The 26,354-nt window shown below is 33.4% G+C and overlaps 2 protein-coding genes across 2 annotated transcripts in view; both read left to right on the top strand.

The window, feature by feature from the left end:
* The window catches only part of LOC132563404 (adhesion G-protein coupled receptor G6-like), a 44,835-nt gene that overhangs the window by 3,923 nt on the left and 14,558 nt on the right, over nt 1-26,354 (top strand). Inside the window, exons 3-15 of the mRNA XM_060228167.1 lie at nt 1,005-1,076; nt 1,598-1,669; nt 2,670-2,741; nt 3,009-3,169; nt 4,010-4,122; nt 16,069-16,249; nt 17,228-17,334; nt 18,074-18,144; nt 18,356-18,507; nt 22,115-22,247; nt 23,123-23,304; nt 24,950-25,181; nt 25,805-25,973. Of these exons, the coding sequence (XP_060084150.1) occupies nt 1,005-1,076; nt 1,598-1,669; nt 2,670-2,741; nt 3,009-3,169; nt 4,010-4,122; nt 16,069-16,249; nt 17,228-17,334; nt 18,074-18,144; nt 18,356-18,507; nt 22,115-22,247; nt 23,123-23,304; nt 24,950-25,181; nt 25,805-25,973 (1,717 nt within the window). The remainder of the gene's footprint in view (nt 1-1,004; nt 1,077-1,597; nt 1,670-2,669; nt 2,742-3,008; nt 3,170-4,009; nt 4,123-16,068; nt 16,250-17,227; nt 17,335-18,073; nt 18,145-18,355; nt 18,508-22,114; nt 22,248-23,122; nt 23,305-24,949; nt 25,182-25,804; nt 25,974-26,354) is intronic.
* Nucleotides 7,630-9,006, top strand: LOC132563413 (probable G-protein coupled receptor No18). The gene has a single exon (XM_060228174.1). It carries the CDS (start codon nt 7,630-7,632, stop codon nt 9,004-9,006), a length of 1,377 nt encoding a protein of 458 aa, XP_060084157.1.

The raw sequence follows: 26,354 nt of genomic DNA, 5'->3' as shown, positions 1-26,354 counted from the left end.
GTGGTGATTTCCTGCACTTCATTGGCATTAAATTAAAGACAATAATTATCGAAGTATAAGTATATTTTCTGTCTGAATGAAGGTATGTTAAAATATTTACATATAGATATCCTTCATCTCCACATAAATACTTTTGTTTACCTTGTAAAAATTCTTTTTGATGTATGGAAGACTAAGTAAATATAATACACCAACCTGATATATTCCCCCTTCTAATGCAAATTATTCATGAAGTGGAAAAGCAAACCATTATACTAGCATTTTGTCTTCAACATTGCGACACCGTTTTTATTCTCATTCTGCTCCTTGTACTTGCTGTTAAGGTGAAGTAAGATTTCCGTTCCTTTAACACAGTCTGTACATTTCTCCGTTTGAGAGCGATAGGAATATTGTTCGGAAAAAAATGCTAGATGATAAAATCAAATATTAACTAGAAACATAAATGAAACCAAGTGTTTCAGAAAGGTAAGCGTCTTCTGTTTTATCGAAGACAACCGATATATGAGGCTCGGTTACTCCAAGGATAGTCACATTCTTTAATGAGTACAAGGTTGATAACAACGAAACCAGCAATCGTCGAAGACATCTAGCTTAAAACCAAGAATCTTGTCAGCAGAAAACATTACTTTTGTATCTATATGAAAACGGCGTTACTGTGTTCATTTTAAATGCAAGGGATCATCATACGAACAGAGAAACAGTGCCTTCCTGTTGTATCTTCCTGTTATATCAATTGTGCCATACATTATATGATAGGGTTTTGTTATCACAGCTTGATAAGTTTTGTCATGAAACAGAGAATGATGTATCAAATTTATGCGTCACAGAGTGGAGGTGATATTTAGTTCGGTGCTCATTTCCTCTAGTTTCCACACGTTTTGCGTAAATGTGTGGGATTTCCGGCTCGTTTTACAGACCTATTAAGAGGGAAAATTCGAATTTATCTATCTGGATTACTTCAAATGGTATGTTATTTTTATTATTAAAAATCCATTCTCTTTCAGGCATATCAGTGACAACAGAATCAAAACCATAGCGACTGGAACATTTGATTATCTTTACAGTCTGCGAACCATGTAGGTACAAAACTGCATTTAAAGCCAAAGTTGTTTCTAAGGGTTCATAACTTGACAGTCACAATTGACTGCAAATTACTTAGATTTCGCGAAACTTATTTCCGTAAGAGCTGATCTAGAAATGACTTTAGATTCATGGACATGGACCGGCATCCGAATCAGCATGGATGCCACCCAGAGTAACTTTCGTACCAATAATAGCGGGAGGTTTGAATCCGCGGATTGACTCTCCTCGCGTATTAGCGGTAACATAAAACCTATGCGAAATACAAGTGATTTACAGTATTGAAGTTTAATTTTACTGTTGATCGAAACGTTTGCTGTTGTACAAGAAAATGATATCTGAAGGGTCTTTTTTCGATAACGAAAAGCAGAATTCTTCAAATTTATAAAAGAAAACGTCTTTTTTAAAAGATATGTTTCTTTTTCTCTTTTTTTCGTGGCTGATATCCTTCGTAAAGGATTGCATTATATTATTATTATTGATTGTCATTTATTTTTGTTTTGTTTGTGTTTGCTAGAAACTTACAAAACAACCTTTTAACCCGGATCGAATCTACCACGTTCCAAAACTTGCCTAACCTTCGAATACTGTAAGTATTAAAAATAGAAACGGAAGCTTAACTCCTTGCTGAAATGTCTTCAGACAAATTTAAAGCCATCATATCACAACAAGCATCAAGAAACAGGTTATTATGAAGTTACAGATTTAAAAGAAAAGAAGAAAAAAAGTCTTCATAAACTTGTAACTTTCGGAAATCTGGTGTTGAAAATGTACCCGTCATCCGGGAGTCTTTCTCGAAAATGATGACTTTGTGGACAAATCTCTTTATGTGGAACAAACTGCGATATGTTAAAAGTAATTGTTTGGAGGGCAGAGTTATTATTATCGAGAATTAGGGAAATTGCTTACCACGCTTATCATACAGCTCTATGGAGAGATGTCCCCATGGCTGTATTGAAGATAACGATGGACGTACACATTGTTAAAAAAGAATCTAGAATCTGCGTTGTTTCTTAATTTTTATATTTATAGAATAAATACGACGAACATGGCCATTCTTAAGTGATTTACTACTCATGATACGGCTAAGTCATTGACTATCTTATTCTAACTCATAATATCCCCTTAAAACAAATTGAAACATTGATATAATACTGTTTGCGTGATTTGGGCGAAGTACTTATCACTAATAAATAAAATGATATGAAATGTCTTCGTTGATATAAATTACATATCTTTGTGTATTCTGTAATAACCCCTAACATATATGGATTTACACTCTCACTCAACGCGTGAAAAACGATTCATAAGCAGACTGGGCCGTTTTTAATAAGTCTGTTGCTGGTTAAAATAATTTTATTTCTGCAACTTATTTATTGTCGTTTACATTTTGGATACATTCATGTGTTGCAACGGTGTGTATAAGATAGGCACAACTGATCACTAGGTTCCAAATTCTGTTATTATATAGAAAATTTCAAACTACAGATGACACCATTGCCTTTGAAGACAAAAAAACTATCATGGTCTGCATAAAGCAAAATAAAATCATATTTCACTGATTGCTGGCCATGCATTTATTCTTTCAGGGATCTTACGAACAACCAGATCGGCAGAGTAATAGGCGACGCCTTCGTGACGCTCACAAATCTGAAACAGGTGTAAGTACTGACGTCATAACAACCTTTATAGACAACCGTGTACGAATACCATTTTCGTCTTTCTCGCGATAGAGGCTTACGATTAAAAAAATATTCATGTGCAATAAACCTATATACGAACTGTTTCATTGATAAAGTGTACACATAAGTAACTGACAACGAATGTTACAACTCGTACCTTTTTCTTATGGGGTGTTGTTCTTGATATATAACTATTCGAAGAGTCAAAGAAAGGACTTTAATTACCATTATTCTACCACTTGACAGCGCATTTACCGGAAATGGTCTCATTTGTGATTGTGAAATCCGGAAGTTTTCACAATGGTACGGAATCATGGGAACGTACGACGTTGCGGTACTTGATGCGCATTGTGCTGACAAAAATAATCTCCCCATCCAGGATGTGACCGACTTCGGTGTATGTACAGGTATGAATGTAACAATTACAGCTTGCATAAACTACTTCTGCGATTGATTTAGGGTTACTTTCCGTGAATAGTTTTAAATACAGTTGCACAAGGCATCCACCATGGTAAGCTCTTGAAGTAATCAGAACTTAACGGCGAATCGAATTTGCATCTGGACATTAAACGACAGTTGTATTGTAAATTGCACGTTCATTCTTAAATGAGGACCAGCCCTATAGTTTTTTAAATTTTGAAATATTCTATGTATCTATCGTTACGAAATATCCGTCCCCAGTTCACTGGTAGTATCTAATGATGTTTTGCTAGAATTTGATAACAACAATTCATTTGACCTGACTTAACGCAAAATCAAAGCATATCTTACATTTAGGTTAGTGCTGAACTATTTTCGATAAGCTGGTAAAATTACGGTTGTAGTTGCTAGGTAGCATATATCCTTAACTGTTGTTTCAGTAACTTTTGAATACAACTGGATATCTATTATGCATTTCAAATACATTTCAATATTTGAATGCTTACAAATATTGGCTATGATTCAGAAACTGTATCATGTGGTGAGGGTTATCCATCTGATATTCAATGTATGATTTCAATGTATGATTTTAAGCAAGCAATGAAAATTTATCAAATATAGCACCAAAATATAGGTTCCACTTTGCTTTTTGAATAAGCATTGCTACTGAAAGACAGGGATACATAAGATATGTATCAGCACTTCGCAGTACGATTTAGATTACCACACAAACAAAACATGTACAGATGGAGATATGATACATTGAAATCGAACGAGGGAAAACATTTGATTTCACTTTAAAGGCAACGCTTTCTCTCTCGTTGTAGGACAAGATCTCTTTGGTCAGGATATATCTTGTGAGTTCTGTGAACAGAAAAAGAGTGAGCGGCTGTGTGAATCTCCTGTAGCAATGGAAGCGGGTTGTCAAAGTTCGGATCAAGTAAGTATAGTTTAAATTATTATTAAGCTTAGACAAACATTTATTTTATGCCGGATGTGTAAATGCCAAATTGGAATTAATAAATATCAGGATTAACCCATCTTATTGGTTATTTCTATGAAGATAGAGATTGAAATGTTTAAATTGCTAACATTCTAACGGCCCTCTTGTTGCAAGAGATATACAGATATCACACTGGATTTTAACGTTGCGTGGACACAGTATTGTTCCTCGATATTTTACACAATAACATTTTTTCGCCTTATAACTAGCAGGAGTTGGACATTTACATACATATATGTTTATATGTGGCACTGATTTTTTTCTCTGCGATCACATATATTCGCAGTCGCTACCGCAAACCACGTACCTAGAAAGCCTTGATTAAGAGTTCCTGAGGTTATATCCAATGGACATGCCATTAAATGATTGGTTGCTTTAAAACATTAAGAAATATTGATATATCCAAAACTAAAATCGATTGACTACTTCAGGTATAGCTGTTGTGATGGGCATTTCGATAAATATAGCGTGGCATAAAAGTTAAACAATGTGAGACAAGAAAGAGGCAACATCATTTCCATTCTTTTGCCAATGGCCTGCTTGAAACTGTTTCAAGGAAAACTATATTTGTGAATTATTTTACATCAAAGATATACATTCCGTTCCTCCTCGGTAAACTGTTATCAGTTTCGTTGAAAAAGTGACTACTGACTAGCGTTGCTAAAGTTAGCTTGAATTTTGACGTAGGCGTTTCTAGGTTCTGTGTGCACTATATTGCGGTAAAAAGAGTGAGAAATTGAGAAAATATCTGATACATTTTACTCTATATAATAATAATATATGTAAAGTTATCATATCAAAAGTGCGTTTCAATACTGACTGTAAAAGTTTCTTTTCACGCTGTTTAAAGTCCTTGCAACAGTCAAAGTGATATCAACATTGGTATGAACCAGAGACGTATATATCACATATGTTATATATGTCTCTGTATAAACGAAGGAGATTGCCGTTTAAAATAATAAAAATTGACAAAAAAACAAACAAAAAAAAAAAAAAAATAAAAATAAAAAGAATGCATATTCTTTTTGACCATGACAGCAGTTATTCTCCATGTTGAATAATTTCCTAATATGTTCCTGTATCCTCTTGACAGCCGTATATGCTGTTCATGGAATATCTGCGAAAACAAATGAACTCATTAGCACTATTTCTGCCAACTTACTGTCGATTTCAATTCATAGTGACCGCATTTTTCAAATCTTAAAAAATTATACTTCGAACATCCATTTTGTATTATATATATAGTAGAATCATTCCTTTAATTAACAAAGAGTGACTTAATATAAAACGAGTACCGTGAATGTACATACTATGTAAGACATCATGTTTTGAAAAGTCAGGCGTGTCTGATGCTCTTTAGTTTGCTTGGTGGTTCAGTTGTTATTTACTTAGTTCTTATTTGACTAGTTAACTTCCTCGGTTGTCCAAAGTTTACATGGCGGGTGTCATTGATGAAGTAGAGAAAGCTTACCCTTCTTGTATATATGATCTTATTCTCCTTGTACTTTTTTCAGAAATGTTCATGAATATGTTACTTTTGTGCATATTTTGCACTAGTTTTCTTTAATTTTATTTTCGATTATGATTTTTTTAAACATGTTGATGTTTCCTTTGCTGTTTGTTATAATAAAGAGATGAAAAAAAAATTTTCATTTTGAAACGTAAACTATGGAAATGTCAGTTGCAAATTATGAAATATGTAAAAGCTTATCACATGATGTGACAGTTCCACTTCTTTTAAAAATAATCGATATACAATTGTAAATATACACGATGAACTGATCAAGCAATCCGTCAACAGTCTAATGGAACAGACGTTAAACTTAGTTGCTGACAATGCAACATCATGGAAACACGATTGGCTCTCTATTGAATTGATGTACGCATCCTCGTTATTGATCGTTTATGACGTTCAAAGCCTGTATCGAAAACTCCGTTGATGTAGACCTGTCACGGCATATACACCTACATCCTGCGGCACTTTGGAAGCAGCAGACAGTTGGCTTTGGTTGGTCAACAGATAAACAAGGAAGGTAAGTTTTCGTTATACGTTTTGTTTTGGTAGTGAGTATTTTTTAGGATATATCTTTGTTGTGAACGATAAAACATCTAATCTATTGGGATAGTGCATCTGCCAGTCTAGATGTTTCTCAGTCGTTTCCTAGACATTAAAGATTTAAGCTCTTTGCATCACTGACGAGTCCTAGAGTTAATAAACCGCTATATGGTGCAATTTCATCCATTGGTTCTATGGCTCATTTGTATGGCTATTGTACAATCTTCAACAACGTAATAATTAACTTCTACACTGTGAAATCATCCATTGATTTTCAGTCACAAGAGCTATTTTTTATACTAAATTGTCTTCCGAATGTGAATACCAGGTTATTATTGGCATATAACCCGTACCATATATTTTATACGGTATGGAAATCAAAAATATAATTGACACCTTTTTTTCTTCATTATTTTAATCGTGATGTCACAATCCCTATTTGGTATTTGCCATTGACGTCATAGAGTAAACAGGCAGGAAATAAAAATTTCAAATTAGAAAGTTTGCTGCAAAAATCAGATTAAAGTACGCACATGAATTCGTATGAAAAGAACCGCGTGTAAAACCCTCTGCAGATGAATGTGTACAGTTTCCCGTGAAATCCCTAGAACATCATATTGCATGATAAATATTTAAATTTATTCCTGCATTTATCAAAAGCTTTAATCTATAAATCACTGAAAAAGGAAAACAAATGATACATTTGGATGAAAGGACGAAAATATTTTTTTTAAGATTTAACCAATAAATATGATATTTTGATTTCTCGGATTAGTATGGTACTTTTGGTTAATTAAATACAGCATATCTCTCGTTAGTGTGACATCGGAATCACGTGACCGGATAGGAAGTCATGCTTTGATATCGTGTCAAAGAAACGTTATTTTCTACCGTTTTCTCTCTTCCATCATTGATTAACCATTTTGACATGATCCACACTGTAGGTGAGATTTAGTAAGCAAACCTGTAATATCATGGTGTCCTTGTGAAGGATTGTGCAAACGAATCACAAAGAGTAATACTGAATAATTACAGGTAGCAGATCTGCATCATGCATCTGTTGTGTGTGTTGTTGATTATCAAATTTTTGGGATCAAAAGACTGAAAATCCATAACGAGTTACCAAAATATCAGCAATCTTAAAATATCAAAACTAGGCTCGCAAACCTATGTACTTATTACTGAATTTCTTTAAGTGGAACAATAAGAAACACACGTAAGCATAATAATATTGAATATTTTTTAGAAGGTGTCATTTTGAAAAAAGGACAAAAAAAAAAAAAAAAAACCCATTGCGAGAGGTTTTTTGTTTCAATTGGAAAAGTGATATCTGTAATGTAGTGTATTTTCTTTTATATTTCAGATAAAAACAAATTGAATATATCAGAATGAACACCAGCAGTAATTTCACTACTGTTTCCTGTGATTACAATTGCTGGAAGAAGATAATTGATCAACTTAATGCCTTCATGGTCGTGCAGAATGTGCCCATCTTACTGTTTATGTGCCTGCTTGTGGTGATAGGAATCCCTGGCAATCTTATTGTGATTTGGATATACTGCGTGCGCAAGGTTCGAACCACTGCCAATTGCTTTGTCATCACCCTTGCCTGTGTGGATCTGACAACATGTGTCGTTATACACCCGTATGTTATATCCAAGTTGTTTAACAGCTTCAACCAACAGCAGGTTTTGACCTGCAAATTGTTCGAGTTTCTGATTCATTCAACTTTGTCTATATCCGCCATTGTTTTGTTCGTGGTCGCAGTGGACAGGTATCTAGCTATTTGCAAACCATTTCATTTTTTAAAATATCAGAAACATGCCACAGCTATTTTAATCATAACGTTTGTTATTGGCACTATCGATAGCCTTCCGTTACTAGAGTTTTATGGTAAGAGGACAATACAAGTATCTTCAATGTCCAACAGCATAGTTGAAGGATACATATGTGACTACAGTGACGAGTATCAAGGGACGGCATCAATGACGTCATTCGGGTTTGTCATGTTTGTTTGTTTCTCTGTGATTGTAGTAGGGATGATGATTATGTATATCAATGTTGCACGTACAGCATATAAACAACGTACAAGGGTCGTTTCTCCTGCAGACTTGGCGACCGATTTTGGAGAAAAGAACTTGAAATATGGCAACAAAGCTCCAAGTCAGAGTGTTCCAGTTAAAAGTGGTCCTAGTCGGAGTGGACAGACAGTTAGTCCCGTAATGGTGTTGTCAGGGTCTTCGGATTTAAGTTCCGTGTCAACAGTTGAGCATGTATCGTTGACAGTCAATATGTTCAGGGCAAATATGTATAAGGATTTGAAATCAAAGACACAACAGCCTTTATTTAAAACATCAAGCAAATATGTCCAGAAACGCATGTTGAGTGCAGACAATAACAAAGTGAATGAAGAGCGAAAAAGCGGAGAAACATCAAGCAAGAGTAAGGTTCGATGGAAGGCAACAACACAGTTGAATCACAGATACTCAGCAAGGTTGAAAGCAGCTAAGATTCTGTTTCTCGTAACAGCAGTGTTTCTCTTGTCCTGGCTTCCATTTTGGGTGATCAGATTTTGCTGGCTTTTCGCGCCGTCGTACATGGCTGGTCAATCAGAGACAGGAAAGGCAGTGTTGAATTTTTTCATGCACTTGTTTTATTTAAACAATGCTGCAAACCCTGTTATCTATACCATCATTAATAAGAATTTTCGTGCAGAATGTCGTCAATATTGGGAACGTTTTCGCGTTAAGATTGATCCATCATAAACTGGAAACCAGGGACAAACTTCGTAGTATATGTATAGCTGTAACAGTGTCACAGGGAATTGTTTTGGTCTGGTATCTATTTGGACTCAAATACTGTCTAAAATTATTAGATATATGACAAATATGAAATTTATCGAATTATGGCGCTTAATCATCCAAATTTTGACATTTCTTCCAATCAAGTTGATTTTTTCTCAGTCGCCTACTATAATTCATTGTTTGATTGCACTGACCTAACTCAAAAGCTCTAAATTTGTATTAAAAGCAATTGGCTTGTGTCTTTCATACAATCTACAGAATTAACATTTTTATTGAAGTCATGTAATAGATACGGATACAAGATATACCATGGGAGTAATGAACTTTCAAAACCATCAAATTGTTTGGCATATCGTGTCTGACTTCGGCGTCGAACTGATTTTCCTGACCGGAGTCAGTAACCAGAACATTAGTCCCACCGGGCTGTCCGTATTGATGTTTCTAATCTGTGAAATTAAAATCAAAACATATATCCATATGTCATATTTCATTCATAGAAGAACGAAGTATTTCGAAAAAGTTTCAATCTGATCCTTAGACCAAAATGAAGAAACCGATAATAGGAATCTTTGATGACAAACCAACAACATGAAATGTCAGCAAATATGTGGAACCTAAGGCCATATCCGTAAAGGTGTGTCATTTGATCGTATTTGATGCATATCATACATAAAAACAAATCAAATGACATCAGTTGAGAGAACTGGTCCTCGCTCGTCTGTACTCGTGTTTTGTTATTTTCATAAAATGTTAAAACTGACAGTACTATCTTTTAATTTTTATTATTTTTTAAATTAAATTTTTTTTCATTTAACCCTATTAATCCTATAGACCATTATAAATGAAGAAATTGGTATTACAAATGTCTGAAGGAATTTATTGATTTGTTGCGATCGAGATGTCTTTATTACACAGGAGTGATTGGTTGCGGGTTGGTTTGTATTAAAATTGTAACTTGAAGGCAATGAACGGCGCTGTTATCAACACCTCTCCTGAACGTTTTACCAAGTTGTTGAAGCGACATGTGGCATATTGTGATGACACGTTCCAAATTATGGTAGTAAAACATTCAAAAAAAAGTAAATTCCTTCATCATGAATAAGAAAAGGCAAGAACATGTATGAAATTACGATATCTCAAATAACCATTGATGACGAATTAGATTGCTGTTGGGGGGTTGTGGGGGATTAAGTCCACTCATAGCCTGATATACCATTCAAGGTGTCACCTGCCAAGTCCAAGAATGTACTACATGATCAGTAATATGCATACTGAAAGCAGTAAACAGAATTGGGAATGGGTAACTGGTAGAAAACCTTGACTGGCTTTGATAAACAAAACAAAACAAAACAAGTCGCTCGGAACATAGATTTGATAATTCCTGTTGATATTTCTAGAGAATTTTAGAATGATATGAAATAACGAGCGTTTATCAAGCGTGCATCTATTCACAATGTCCTGTTAGTATTCTCATCAAATCAGATACGCTGTTATTTAACTTTCATTTCACGAATATTCTATTAAATAAATAACATTAAGAGTGCGCAACAGGCAAATAGGAATACCAGCCCTGTCCTCACAGGTAGTATTTAATTATAAACAATTGTGAATTGTACACACACAACCTTAATCTATTTCGATGTCAATCAATTAGTGAAATCACGGATAGGTATCGATTTCCTTCTTGGAAATGTGATAATTGTTTCCATGTTCCATTGCAATCGATTAATATTGTCAAGCCAGAACGATTAGTCGGTGTTTCTATCTTCATTTTGAAATTGATGACAGGTGGTTTTATCTCTGTTTCACTGATAACCTTCAGTTCCTAAATAAACCCTTTCACCCTTGGGTGTTCACTTTATACACTTAACTAATGGTACGTGAGATTGAAATATCCCACTTTAAATATGTCAGGTATAAATAAAGATGATAAATCCTTCTAATTTGACAACATATAGTCACAATATCATTAAATATTCGTTTGATATGGTTTGTACATGTATGGTCTGTTTTAGTACAGTAATGATAAACTGTGACAAATGTTTAGATAATTTGAGCATAAAGGTTAACTCATACTGATATTGTATAACAACACAATGGGAGGCAGCGGCGAATTTATCATTGGAGAGGTTTGGGTTAGCAGCGGGTTTGTTATTGGAGATTGAGTTAGAGGCGGATTTGTAACTGGTGATTGAAGACTCGAATAACGAATTAACTACTAACAGCTAAGAAGAAAATCGAATAGCGATTAGACCAATGTAATCAAGCTGATGTTAGGATATAGGTTAACCTAACAAAAACAAATTAGATTTAGGATATAGGTTAACCTAACAAAAACAAATTAGATTTAGGATATAGGTTAACCTAACAAAACAAATTAGATATAGGATATAGGTTAACCTAACAAAACAAATTAGATATAGGATATAGGTTAACAAAAATACAAATTAGATATAGGATATAGGTTAACTAAACAAAAGGCAATTAGATATAGGATATAGGTTAACCTAACAAAAACAAATTAGATTTAGGATATAGGTTAACCTAACAAAACAAATTAGATATAGGATATAGGTTAAGCTAACAAATACAAATTATATATAGGATATAGATTAACCTAACAAAACAAATTAGATTTAGGATATAGGTTAACCTAACAAAACAAATTAGATATAGGATATAGGTTAACTAAACAAAAGGCAATTAGATATAGGATATAGGTTAAGCTAACAAAAACAAATTAGATATAGGATATAGGTTAACCTTACAAAACAAATTAGATATAGGATATAGGTTAACCTAACAAAACAAATTAGATATAATATAGGTTAACCTAACAAAACAAATTAGATATAGATATAGGATATAGGTATAAACCTAACAAAACAAATTAGATATAGGATATAGGTTAACCTAACAAAACAAATTAGATATAGGATATAGGTTAACCTAACAAAATTTAGATATAGGATATAGGTTAACCTAACAAAAACAAATTAGATATAGGATATAGGTTAACCTAACAAAAACAAATTAGATATAGGATATAGGTTAACCTAACAAAAACAAATATAGGTAACAAAACAAATTAGATATAGGATATAGGTTAACCTAACAAAAACAAATTATATATAGGATATAGGTTAACCTAACAAATACAAATTAAAAATAGGATATAGGTTAACCTAACAAAACAAATTAGATATAGGATATAGGTTAACCTAACAAAATCAAATTAGATATAGATATAGGTTAACCTAACAAAAGGCAATTAAATTAGATATAGGATATAGGTTAACCTAACAAATACAAATTAAAAAACAAACAAAAAGCAAATTATATATAGGATATAGGTTAACCTAACAAATACAAATTAAATATAGGATATAGGTTAACCTAACAAAATCAAATTAGATATAGGATAAAGGTTAACCAAAAACAACAAAAACAAATTAAGATATAGGATATAGGTTAACCTAAGAAATACAAATTAGACATAGGATATAGGTTAACCTAACAAAACAAATTAGACATAGGATGTAGGTTAACCTAACAAAATCACATTAAATATTGCATAAAGGTTAACCAAACAAAAAGCAAATTATATATAGGATATAGGTTAACCTAACAAAACAAATTAGATATAGGATATAGGTTAACCTAACGAAAACAAATTAAATATAGGATGTAGGTTAACCTAACAAAATCACATTAGATATTGCATAAAGGTTAACCGAACAAATAGCAAATAAGATATAGGATATAGGTTAACCTAAGAAATACAAATTAGACATAGGATATAGGTTAACCTAACAAATACAAATTAAATATAGGATATAGGTTAACCTAACAAAATCACATTAGATATTGCATAAAGGTTAACCGAACAAAAAGCAAATTAGATATAGGATATAGGTTAACCTAACAAATACAAATTAGATATAGGATATAGGTTAACCTAACAAAAACAAATTAGATTTAGGATATAGGTTAACCTAACAAATACAAATTAGATAAAGGTTTACTAAACAAAAGCAAATTACATATAGGATATAGGTTAACCTAACAAAAACAAATTAGATATAGGATATAGGTTAACCTAACAAAACAAATTAGATATAGGATATAGGTTAACCTAACAAATACAAATTAGATATAGGATATAGGTTAACCTAACAAAACAAATTAGATATAGGATATAGGTTAACCTAACAAAAGATATAAATTAGATATAGGATATAGGTTAACCTAAACAAAAAAACAAATTAGATATAGGATATAGGTTAACCTAACAAAAACAAATTAGATATAGGATATAGGTTAACCTAACAAAAACAAATTAGATATAGGATATAGGTTAACCTAACAAAAACAAATTAGATATAGGATATAGGTTAACCTAACAAAAACAAATTAGATATAGGATATAGGTTAACCTAACAAAAGGCAAAAATTAGGATATAGGATATAGGATATAGGTTAACCTAACAAAAACAAATTAGATATAGGATATAGGTTAACCTAACAAAACAAATTAGATATAGGATATAGGTTAACCTAACAAAAACAAATTAGATATAGGATATAGGTTAACCTAACAAAACAAATTAGATATAGGATATAGGTTAACCTAACAAAAACAAATTAGATATAGGATATAGGTTAACCTAACAAAACAAATTAGATATAGGATATAGGTTAACCTAACAAAAAAAAACAAATTAGATATAGGATATAGGTTAACCTAACAAATTAATATAGGATATAGGTTAACAAAAACAAATTAGATTTAGGATATAGGTTAACCTAACAAAACAAATTAGATATAGGATATAGGTTAAGCTAACAAACAAATTAGATATAGGATATAGGTTAACCTAACAAAAACAAATTAGATATAGGATATAGGTTAACCAAATATATAATATAGGTTAACAACAAAACAAATTAGATATAGGATATAGGTTAAGCTAACAAACAAATTAGATATAGGATATAGGTTAACCTAACAAAAACAAATTAGATTTAGGATATAGATTAACCTAACAAAACAAATAAGATTTAGGATATAGGTTAACCTAACAAAACAAATTAGATATAGGATATAGGTTAACCAAATAACCTAACAAAATAGGTTAACAACAAAAAATTAGATATAGGATATAGGTTAACCTAACAAATACAAATTAGATATAGGATATAGGTTAAGCTAACAAACAAATTAGATATAGGATGTAGGTTAACCTAACAAACAAATTAGATATAGGATGTAGGTTAACCTAACAAAACAAATTAGATATAGGATATAGGTTAACCTAACAAAAACAAATTAGATATAGGATATAGGTTAACCTAACAAAACAAATTAGATATAGGGTATAGGTGTACCAAATGAAAACAGATCAGATATAAAGATATTGATTCCAGTCATTGGATTCGTTTGCCGAATCTCCAATTCCACAATCTTCAGCGCTTTCTCTATAGGTTTGGGAGTTGTGTTGTTTGTTGTGATTGGCCGTCGCCATGAATTCAATGATATCTTTATCCTTATATGATATCAGTTAGATATGCCCGACTCTGGTAAACATGTCCGGTGTATTTGTTATTGTTAATTGTTGTTAAATTTGTCAAAAATCAAATTTAGCTGTAATTTTTTTTTCTGAATGTCCAATGGACTTGAAATTTGGTTCGGGGAACAGTACCAAATAACACTTTAATACATGATATTTCCTAATTTTTGACTGACTTATTTTTCTAGCGTTAAGTTCTGCTTAGTGTCTTTTCATATAAAGATCATCCAAGACATTTTACTTGGTATCATAGAGAGTGAAAAACAAAATGCTACAACAGCCCCGCAATAGACAGTCTACAGTTATACTGTGATACATCTGTGACATGTAAAATTACCTGACTTTTGTACATGTTGAACATTTCTTCATTTTGTAATCTTATTTATGAGGAATAAAATGATTGGTTGATTGATTGCTTGATTGATTGATTGGGTCGATTTCAATTTCACTGACGTTGAAATTAATTTTAATTGGAACGTATGCTGCCGATGATGTTGCTGTTGCGTCCAGTTTGGCGACGTCATGTTTTGTCGATGATGTTGACAGTAACGTTACGTTCCATTTAGTTACTACGTCGGTAACATCAGTATTGCCTGCTGAATGGAAAGCGATCAAGGCTACTGCTTAAGAGTCGGAAGGGCTTGACTATCCAAACATGGTTTCATAATTTTTCTTGGTCGAGGTCGATAGTTCTCCCTATATAAAGACACGGGCTTTTAGCGAACCGTGCGCGAATAGGCATTCAGGCAATATTTTATGTGATTAACAACAACGCGACGCCTATAAATGATATATCGGTGGATTGACGGAACAGGTCTCTAATACTTAAGCTTCATATCAAATCCGTTGACGATCCTAAACTAAAAACATCTACACGTTTTTTCCGACACCCAAATTTTCGAGCACATTTTGGACATGGCCGCCGTGTCGTTATAAACCTATTATAAATTATAAACTCTCGCGAGATTGGCGGTCATTTTCAAAATGAGCGTGAAACTCTGATTTCTATAATATAGGGAGGAAATCTCACTATTGACCGCGATCCGATCATGACAAAAAGATAAAACTGTGGATAGATAGTGATAACTTAAGAGATTAAATGTTAACAAGATCATACAATTAATATCATGACCGGATCCAGTCTTGCTCCAGGCAAGGCATTATTACCCATCTCCAATACAACAACCATCGACATTGGTTAAAAGAAACTTATATTTCATACAAGGTTCAAGCGTCGAGGTTCGGTGATGCTTGGCAAGAATTTCTAACTTGTAAAAATCTACAGCACCTCATTTTATCTTCAAAGAATTGCTTGGCATGATGAGTGGAAACAATCGGGTAATCACGATTGCCATCATATAGGTACCTCATAGTATATCGAGGACAAATGAATCTGCATTCTGCATTAAAAATACACATTTGTTGAGTATGCTTTCTTAAAAATATTTTGCAGCCAGTGTGTTATTCCAAAATGGCGTTCACGTCAACCGGCCTGGAGCTAAATAAAGGATGTGAGTCGTATGTCTCTTGTGTGGGAAAGGCTCGAATTACCAACCCGCAATGCTCCGGGAGAACAAACGTGCAATGTACTTTCTGTTGTCTGGGAAACCATTGCAACGACGACAATACCGGAAGTAAGATGTCTTTCTATAATTACGGGACTTATCAATAAGGGTTAATTGAATAAAAGCAGAGGTTTTGTTAGTTTTGAATTTGTCTGACACTTCGTCTATGGAATGTCTATTGCATTCAGGTGTAAAATATTTGTTTGCAGACAGAGGTATTGCCTTGCTTCTACAGATTAATATTAGTGCGTATTATTGATCAAATTTCTTAAATAAAATAGGGTTTTTTCAATGTCTGTCTTGGCTTTGAACTCACGGTACAGTTTGTAAAACCTCGTCTCTAACAAATAGACAATGGCAATAAAAAAAACAAACAATAACATAATATAATTAAGAAAGTACATTGTTATAAAAATATTTAATGTAAAAAAAACTATTAGTCAGTATCATTTATTAGCAAATGTGAGTTAAATTACGAAATTTCATGACATGTCAAATGATTCGACATAATTCCACTCTTCTTTAATGACTTTGCCGATGTAATATTTTTCTTCCATGTCTAAAACCTGTCAAAGTGTAACTTTATTGAGTTATGTGATAAAAAGTTTCGTTTCATGTAAGAGTTGTGGAAGTCCTTTTAAAATCTTGATATTCGCTAGCTAAGGCTCGGTAAAAAATGAAAACTAATCTGAAATGGAAATGAATATAAGATCCTATATGTAGCAATGAAATGGTTTTACTGAACAGTGTTCTTAAGGGTCGCATTTCTAACTTTAATCCTCTTTGAAAAAAAAAAAAAAAATTATATCGGGTATTTCCTTATATCACCACGTGACGTTAAAAAATGACGTCATTTTGTAACGTCACGTTTGATTGGCCAATGCGGTAGTGTAAGAAATTAGCAAAGAAAAGAGGCCATTATAGATGTAAAAATACTGAAATGTGAGATTTAATTATTAGAAATAATTATTTCTATGTACATCCCGTTTTTATAATTTTGGTTCAATGATATCATATAAGATAATTTATATTATTTTCTTATTACAGACCGCTTGAGGACGGTGACGTTTGCCTTGACAGCAGAATTGTATGGCGATGTTGCTGATAATCTGTTAATTGGAGGTTCCGTGTTTTATGTCGCTGTTCAATCCGCAGTAAGTTTTTGTAATCTGCATATTAATTAATTATAAAAAAATTGTTGAAATACGTACATAACAATGAAGTATATTATAACATTTTTGTCAATGAACCACAAAAATGAATTTTGACTCATTTTCTGAACAGGCATCAAACAAATGAAATGAATGTCAATATCTATTTGTTCATAACGCTATGACGACACATATATATGGTCTAAAACTTTAAATCTTTTGTGTTATTTAAAAACATATAAATATACGTAGCACCTACTAAATCAAACATGATTTTCAAGATTTACAAAATAGGAATTAAAAACGGAATTCATCTCTTTGATATTTTAAACTTGAAATGGAAACAAAATGTATAATTTTTTGCCACGTGATGGAGCATTTGGGCAGTTAATATTGCGACTCATATTCTTAAAGTGCTTTCGTTCTCTGAGAAATCTCTGACGTCATAAATTGATTGATAATAATATGACGTCAAAAAACTGATTAATACTAGGTTGGTGTATTTATCGAAATCTAGCATAGTTAAAAGATAAAAGATCATGATGTTACGATAATTGGATAATAGAATACAAGAGTTGTGTATTGTAGATTATGACATATAACTAAATCCTGCATGGAAATATAAATTGACACATGATAGTCTCACAAATTACTTTAAAAACTTAGATGAGCGTTGTCAGAACCACCTAATCTCTCCGTATACGAAGGAGAGTGAACTAATTCGGTGTGTTTTCTTTTCCAGATTGCAAATATTTTAACCAATCAGTCATTGGGATCATATCACGTGATCGTTCACAGCATCGCGAGATTAGGGTAAGTAACAAAAGTGTATTGTAGGAGATCAAGTGATAAGACGCAATAACAAAATGGCCACATAATTTGTCCTTTTTTTTCGTTATCTGATGTTTGATCACGTACATTTGTAATATTCAGAGAAAGATAAATATAACGCCACCATTTTTGAGTCTTCGTCAACTCCATGAGTATTTTCAGATTGTGTTTTATTACTTTGAAATTGCCACAGGCCCGGAGAATTGACAGTTTCTGCCAGCATTGAGTGCTACACAATATACGAAATGCAGGAAGTCGAGTTATATAGCTTTATCTATAACGAACTTCAAAAAACAGCCCAGTTACACGACAAAAAGGTTCACAGCTGGGCACTTGAAAACCCAAGTAAGTTTTTCTTCATAATAGACAACATCAATCAAGTACAACAACAACAACAACAACAACAACAACAACAACAACAACAACAACAACAACAACAACAACAACAACAACAACAGTGTGCCGAAACAAATTAGAACACTGTATCATCATTCCAAACTGATGTTGTAGTTCACATACCAGACTGATGTTGTAGTTAACATACCAGACTGATGTTGTTGTGATCATACCAGACTGATGTTGTAGTTCACATACCTGACTGATGTTGTAGTTAGACATGTTGTTGTGACATAACAAACTGATGTTGTAGTTCACATAACAGACTGATGTTGTAGTTAGCATACCAAACTGATGTTGTAGTTCACATAACAGACTGATGTTGTAGTTAGCAAACTGATGTTTGTAGTTAACATACCAGACTGATGTTGTAGTTAACATACCAGACTGATGTTGTAGTGTACCAGACTGATTTAAGTTAGTTAGCATACCAAACTGATGTTGTAGTTAACATACCAGACTGATGTTGTAGTTAACATACCAACTGATGTTGTAGTTCACATAGTTAACATACCTGACTGATGTTGTTTAACATACCAGACTGGTGTTGTAACATACCAGACTGATGTTGTTGTGATCATACCAGACTGATGTTGTAGTTCACATAACAGACTGATGTTGTAGTTAGCATACCAAACTGATGTTGTAGTTAACATACCTGACTGATGTTGTAGTTAACATACCAACCTGATGTTGTAGTTCACATACCAGACTGATGTTGTAGTTAGCATACCAAACTGATGTTGTAGTTAACATACCAAACTGATGTTGTAGTTAACATACCATACTGATGTTGTAGTGATCATACCAGACTGATGTTGTAGTTAACATACCTGACTGATGTGTTGTAGTTCACATAACAGACTGATGTTGTAGTTAACATACCTGACTGATGTTGTAGTTAACATACCAACCTGATGTTGTAGTTCACATACCAAACCGATATTGTAGTTAACATACCAGACTGGTGTTTAAGTGATCATACCAAACTGATGTTGTAGTTAACATACCAGACTGGTGTTTAAGTGATCATACCAGACTGATGTTGTAGTTAACATACCAGACTGATGTTGTAGAACCAGACTGATGTTGAAGTTAACATACCTGACTGTTGTTGTTGTTAACATACCAGACTGATGTTGTTGTGATCATACCAGACTGATGTTGTAGTTCACATAACAGACTGATGTTGTAGTTAGCATACCAAACTGATGTTGTAGTTCACATAACAGACTGATGTTGTAGTTAGCATACCAAAATGATGTTGTAGTTAACATACCTGACTGATGTTGTTGTTAACATACCATACTGATGTTGTAGTGATCATACCAGACTGATGTTGTAGTTCACATAACAGACTGATGTTGTAGTTAACATACCTGACTGATGTTGTAGTTAACATACCAAACTGATGTTGTAGTTCACATAACAGACTGATGTTGTAGTTAGCATACCAAACTGATGTTGTAGTTAACATACCAGACTGGTGTTTAAGTGATCATACCAGACTGATGTTGTAGTTAACATACCAAACTGATGTTGTAGTTCACATAACAGACTGATGTTGTAGTTAACATACCAGACTGGTGTTGTAGTTATTATACCTGACTGATGTTGTAGTTAACATACCAAAATGATGTTGTAGTTAACATACCTGACTGATGTTGTTGTTAACATACCATACTGATGTTGTAGTGATTATACCAGACTGATGTTGTAGTTCACATAACAGACTGATGTTGTAGTTAGCATACCAAACTGATGTTGTAGTTAACATACCTGACTGATGTTGTAGTTAACATACCAAACTGATGTTGTAGTTCACATAACAGACTGATGTTGTAGTTAGCATACGAAAATGATGTTGTAGTTAACATACCAAACTGATGTTGTAGTTCACATACCAGACTGATGTTGTAGTTAGCATACCAAACTGATGTTGTAGTTAACATACCAGACTGGTGTTTAAGTGATCATACCAAACTGATGTTGTAGTTAACATACCAGACTGATGTTGTAGAACCAGACTGATGTTGAAGTTAACATACCAGACTGATGTTGTTGTTAACATACCATACTGATGTTGTAGTGATCATACCAGACTGATGTTGTAGTTCACATAACAGACTGATGTTGTAGTTAGCATACCAAACTGATGTTGTAGTTAACATACCTGACTGATGTTGTAGTTCACATAACAGACTGATATTGTAGTTAGCATACCAAAGTGATGTTGTAGTAAACATACCTGACTGATGTTGTAGTTAACATACCAAACAGATGTTGTAGTTAACATACGATACTGATATTGTAGTGATCATACCAGACTTATGTTGTTGTTAACATACCCGACTGATGTTGTAGTTAACATACCCGACTGATGTTGTAGTCAACATACCAAACTGATGTTGTAGTTAACCTACCTGACTGATGTAGTTCACATAACAGACTGATGTTGAAGTTAACATACCTGACTGATGTTGTAGTTCACATAACAGACTGATGTTGTAGTTAATATACCAAACTGATGTTGTAGTTTATTACACCTGACTGATGTTGTAGTTAGCATACCAGACTGATGTTGTAGTTAACATACCAAACTGATGTTGTAGTTAAAGTTAACATACCAAACTAATGTTAAAGTTAATATACCAAACTAATGTTAAAGTTAACATACCAGGATATTGGTTTCTAACAACTACAGAGACACTACTGAAACATTTGTATTGCACTGTTGTAGTTTGATGTTTCATTATAATTAAGATTCTTTATGTTTTCCAATCATTTGATGTTTGTATCCTTTAGTCAATACTACCTCACATGCACTTCTTATTATTTTTTTTATGACGATCAATACAAATTTAGAACATCAAACGTGTCATTTGGATATACTGGTCTTTTTATGATTGTTAGATTGTACTTGAGCACTGTTGCAATTTCTTATTTTTCTGCTGTTAAATTGATTGATGGAAACTTCAAACGGAACAAAAACATCGCTGAATTAATTTAAAATGAAGGGATTCATATGATTCTCGTCACATCTCTTTACAAGTATACCTCAAAGTCCTGCGCACCTATATCTGTGATTTATGTATCTTATATGTTACCAGAGAAGAGATGTGTACATAAAACATCTGCCTTGTTCATTGCTCATCAATGCTTCTTTTCTGCCACGTTTCTCGTTTGGAGAACCTGACATAATTGAATGCACGACACATGCATTTAATATAATGGAATTAGCTTGTTTGTCTGTCTGTTTGTCAGTTCTCAAATCGCTCCACTTGACTGGATAATTCCTTTCAAAATGATGGACTGACTTTAATGGATTTTTGTATATATTTTAACTACCGCACACGATGTGTATTTTCAATAGATTGTTGACCTAATTGCCGAACTTAATGTCTCTCTAATTTGTCAAAATCATTTATTTCGTATAGTCTTAAAACAATTAGAAACGTGTCTCGTTTGTCATCGTAACTACACATACGTCGACAGCTGTTTTTTCCCACAATTTACTTTATACCAACTTATGAATTTTACAAATCCTTGCTTGCAGCACTGTGTCCTGCTGAAAATGTTGCCAGTCCTAAAGGAACGTTTTCTTGGACTTTTGCTGAAATAGGTGAAACACAGAGGGTCGTTTGTCCAAACTACACAGGAAACAGTTTCAAATATGCTTACAGAGAATGGTAGGGATTAAAATCTGATGTCAAGGTTTATATTTACATATATATTTGATAACTGAAACATTTTAATAACAACTTTATTCCACTTCATGATTTTTTTATTAACTTTTTACAATCAAGAGAATATATCTAAACTGTTACATATTTTTGTCCATCTCATAAGATGGAGTAAATCTAGTAATCGGAACAGCCGAAAATCTTATACGATTGAGTAAATCAAGTAAAGAGAACAGCCGGAGCATTGAATGGACAGCAAGAGTATTGTGACGTCATATTTCAGTAGAAGCAGATGCAATGAGAGTGTCATTATCATATTGTGTTTAATCATGTTTGGTATGATGGTGTATTGGGACAGTGGTGAACATATATAAATACACGGGTATAGCTGTAAATGTTTCATCAAAGATTCACGAAGACCTGTCTTACGTCTGCTGATTGCTCTCCGATAAAAACCAGCTGGAATAAAAGAGTGTGTTCTCATTTTATTCTTCATGGCTTGTCTTCGACGTGGAAATATCAATTAATGTCTTTTTCGTTCTCGACAGTAAAGCTATATATGGCCTAGCATGGATCGTATTCTCTATAATTCCAATGTCGTTATTGTTCTAGATGTCTTAAATCTATTAGTCACATGAAAATCACCTGTCGTAAAAGGTAATGGATACGCTTTCGTTTTGCATAGGGGCAAATATTCCATACAATGATAAAAGGCCTATACATTTTCACCTTTAAGCAATATTTCCTGTATGTAAGTACCTGATTTGTCCTCCATTGCAATTTTGTCCTTTTTAATTTGTACTTTTCACTTTCTTTTTAATTGATGTTGTTCTGTTTTTAAATTGATATGACAATATATCGTATTATATGTTTCCCTGAAGCCTGATGGGACTTAACAATGTCGCAGAGTGGTCAGCCATGACTGTTAAGGATTGCCTTGACTACACAGCACCAGCAACGACGACATCGACGACGACGACGACGACAACAACAACGACGACAGCGCCACCTGTTAGCACGACGGCCAATCTAATACAACTGTCTCGGGAACCGGCCACAGACGGTAGGTATTTGTTATTCACTTAAGCATTCGGTTACAAAATTAATTCAGAAATGGCATTCCTGAAGATTTATTCAGCCAAACAAGACACAGTTGATTAAAACTTCTTTACTAATTTATAAATTATACCCACCATTTAAATTGTGATTTACCTCGTTTGCCTCTTCGGTCCATACATTTAAGACCCCCTTGCATCACTTACGAGCTATGGAGGTTGTGATGATTTTTATTTTTCCGGATCGAAAGAATGAAGGGATATTGTTTTATGCAGTCTGTTTATCTGTTTTCAACTTTAAAATTGCTCATAAATATTGCACCGTAAAACGTATGGCTTTCATATTGGCACGTGTGCTCCTTGTGACAAGACCATTCTCGTGGTTTCAAAATGTTTGACCATATGACCTTGACCGTGACCTTTGACCTACATTTCAGAGTGAATGAAAGTCATTACCATAATGAAGACACAAGTGTTTTACAAAATGTGCATACAATTAGCGCATGTCTTGCACATAACAGTTTTAATGTCCCACTTTAGAATTTTGTTGCCACCGGGGCCATATTGTTTGATAAACTCATCTAGTTTTTGTTTTGTTTGTGTTTTTGTTGCTGTTTTCACTTTGTCTGCCTTTTGAACTTTCCATCACAACCTCTTACGTTTGTTGCCCAGTTTATACTGTGAAATGGTTAATACAGTGTACATATCCCCTTTGGTAAAAATATGTACAAAAATAAAAGTCACAAATGACTAATTAGTTAGATATATTCACTAAAGGATTAAGTCACTGAAGTCTTTGTGCAGCACTCGATTAAACTTATATCATCATCTTTAAAGTCTTTAATGAACGTCACATTTGTTTATACAAAATAAATCGATCTAAAATATAAAAAAAAGGATACGTATATCGTCTATTGGTGTATCCGAAAGCTTTCCTACTTTTATGACAATGTCACGATAAAACGAATTTTTACCGACTTCTTTTAATTATTATATGTATATTTATATATATCTCAAGTGTATCATAAAAAGGAATTCCTTATCTGTTTATCAACCGTCCGAATATGTTCTATTTTTCGTCAAATATATGATAACGCCTGCGCACAAAACACCGTCTCCTGTAAACAGAAATGGCTTCCCGCTTGAATCGGTTGGCGATTAATTTTTCGTAGTTCTGAATTGACTAAGATTTATCAAATAACATTTGTCAAACCCATAGCAAATTCAGGTGCTTAAAAACTGGTTTTTACTGCGTCATTGTCATTTCTGTCCGCCATCATGTGTTCGTGTTTACAGAATTAACTGCCTCGTTTTCAAAACTATGGCGTGACATTATCTGCTTTAAATTTAAAAGGGTTTCCCGCACTAAAGAAAATGGAAATCGACTGTGAATATTGGGATAGCATAGAAACGTAACTGAAAATATAATAAACAAGTACAATTAACAAAAAATAATGAGTTTACCGTGATGTCCTTTTAAATACTCAAAAATTGTGATTAAAAAATTTGAATAAAAATGTAGAGTTGGAAACGACAGCGCCATACAATCAAACTGCGGTTTCGGGCTCCTAGTTCACTTCAAAAATGATAAAGGCCGAAATTTTGAATTTCGGGAAGCAACATGCACAAATGACAACCAATATTTGATTATAGTGAATGCCGATGACCAGGCCACTAAGCTTGCGGAAATATCGGGGGCCTCCGAAACCTACAGCAGTGATGATGTCAAGTTGACGATCGATAAACTGGAGGAACTAATCAACCTTAATAGCACCCACTTCTCCTCACAAAGGGAAGCAAACATCGCGAAGACTATGAGTAACTTCCTGGATACTCCAAAGGAGCAGTTATCAGTTGCAGAAAAGGATTCGAACAGCCCGACTAGGTAAGCATTTATCAAAGCTTGGAAGGGAAGGTAAATATATATATCCGGTGAAAAAAACGGCAAGCACCAGGTGATATAATATTGACAAAATATTTTAACGAGATGTAAATATTTAACACGCAGTAAATTCTGTGGAAATGCGACTTTCAGGACGGTACACTATGCAAATACATACATATTAAACGTATACACAACACTTAACATAGTGGAAGACGACAAAAACGTGCATTAAGGGATTATAATTAAGTCCTTGTTATAATTCATGAGTCTCCGCGTGAATCTTTTTGTTGTTTACATCATATCCTAGTTTTGTTAAAACTGAGTATAAATTATAACTCTTTTGATACATTTTGAATTACATCTTTAAAGTTTTGGATCAATTCAAATATTTCCAGTCCTATATTTGGCGATATATAGAACATTAGCGTCATAGAACTGTCCTCGAATGACGTAACGGCAGCAGTTAAACTTCATTATTTGGCTCCGATTTTAAATTTGTGTTGATAGATGCGATTGTTTTGTGTGTAATTAGAAACGTTTTAATATTCCTGTCTTGTTATTCAGTTCCGGTATGTCTTTCATGCCATTAAACTATTTTTGGAACTAAAGCTTTCCGTTTTCAGGTTTTTGCAAATAGTTCAGACGTTGGTTGACAGAGCTGAAACAAACAGTTTCACCGCTGTAAATCCTAATTTGGCATTGTTTTCAAGAAGAGGAATTACATCGTCCAGTTTCAATGGTTACACTATTCATTCTAACAGCCAGCCAGGGGAAAAGTTTGCTCCAAATTCGGTAAGAATGTTTACCATTAGACAGAAAATGAAATGACGCGAGAATTTCTCGTTGTCGTGCTTTTGCGTAAGTTGTGAAATATCATCGTTAGTGACAAAAATACTTTCTTCTTGGCGTCGAATTTGATTTTTTTAACTGTAATCATTCATTTTTTTCATTTTTTTTCTGTGTCGATTTGGAAATTTCACAATTTTGTTGACATTGTGCTGTATATATGTACAGTGACTAGATTATGGTGTATTTCACATCTCGTTAGTATGTCTGGTGGTGCAGTTGTTGTTCTAATTTGTGAACATGACGTTACTAACTTAGATTGATCATTCACTAGTTACCAAGTTGAAGTCATCACTGAAACAGGTGATGCCTAACCATCCGGAACAT

The sequence above is a fragment of the Ylistrum balloti genome, unplaced genomic scaffold (genome assembly GCF_031769215.1).
Source record: "Ylistrum balloti isolate Yb309-2 unplaced genomic scaffold, AGI_CSIRO_Ybal_v1 Utg371710, whole genome shotgun sequence".
Lineage (NCBI taxonomy): Eukaryota > Metazoa > Mollusca > Bivalvia > Pectinida > Pectinidae > Ylistrum > Ylistrum balloti.
Note: the sequence above shows the minus strand (reverse complement) of the source record. Positions and strands in the feature narration are given on the sequence as shown.

Excerpts from the sequence above, each read along its gene's own strand:
- LOC132563413 (XM_060228174.1), top strand. The coding sequence starts at position 7,630 with ATGAACACCAGCAGTAATTTCACTACTGTTTCCTGTGATTACAATTGC.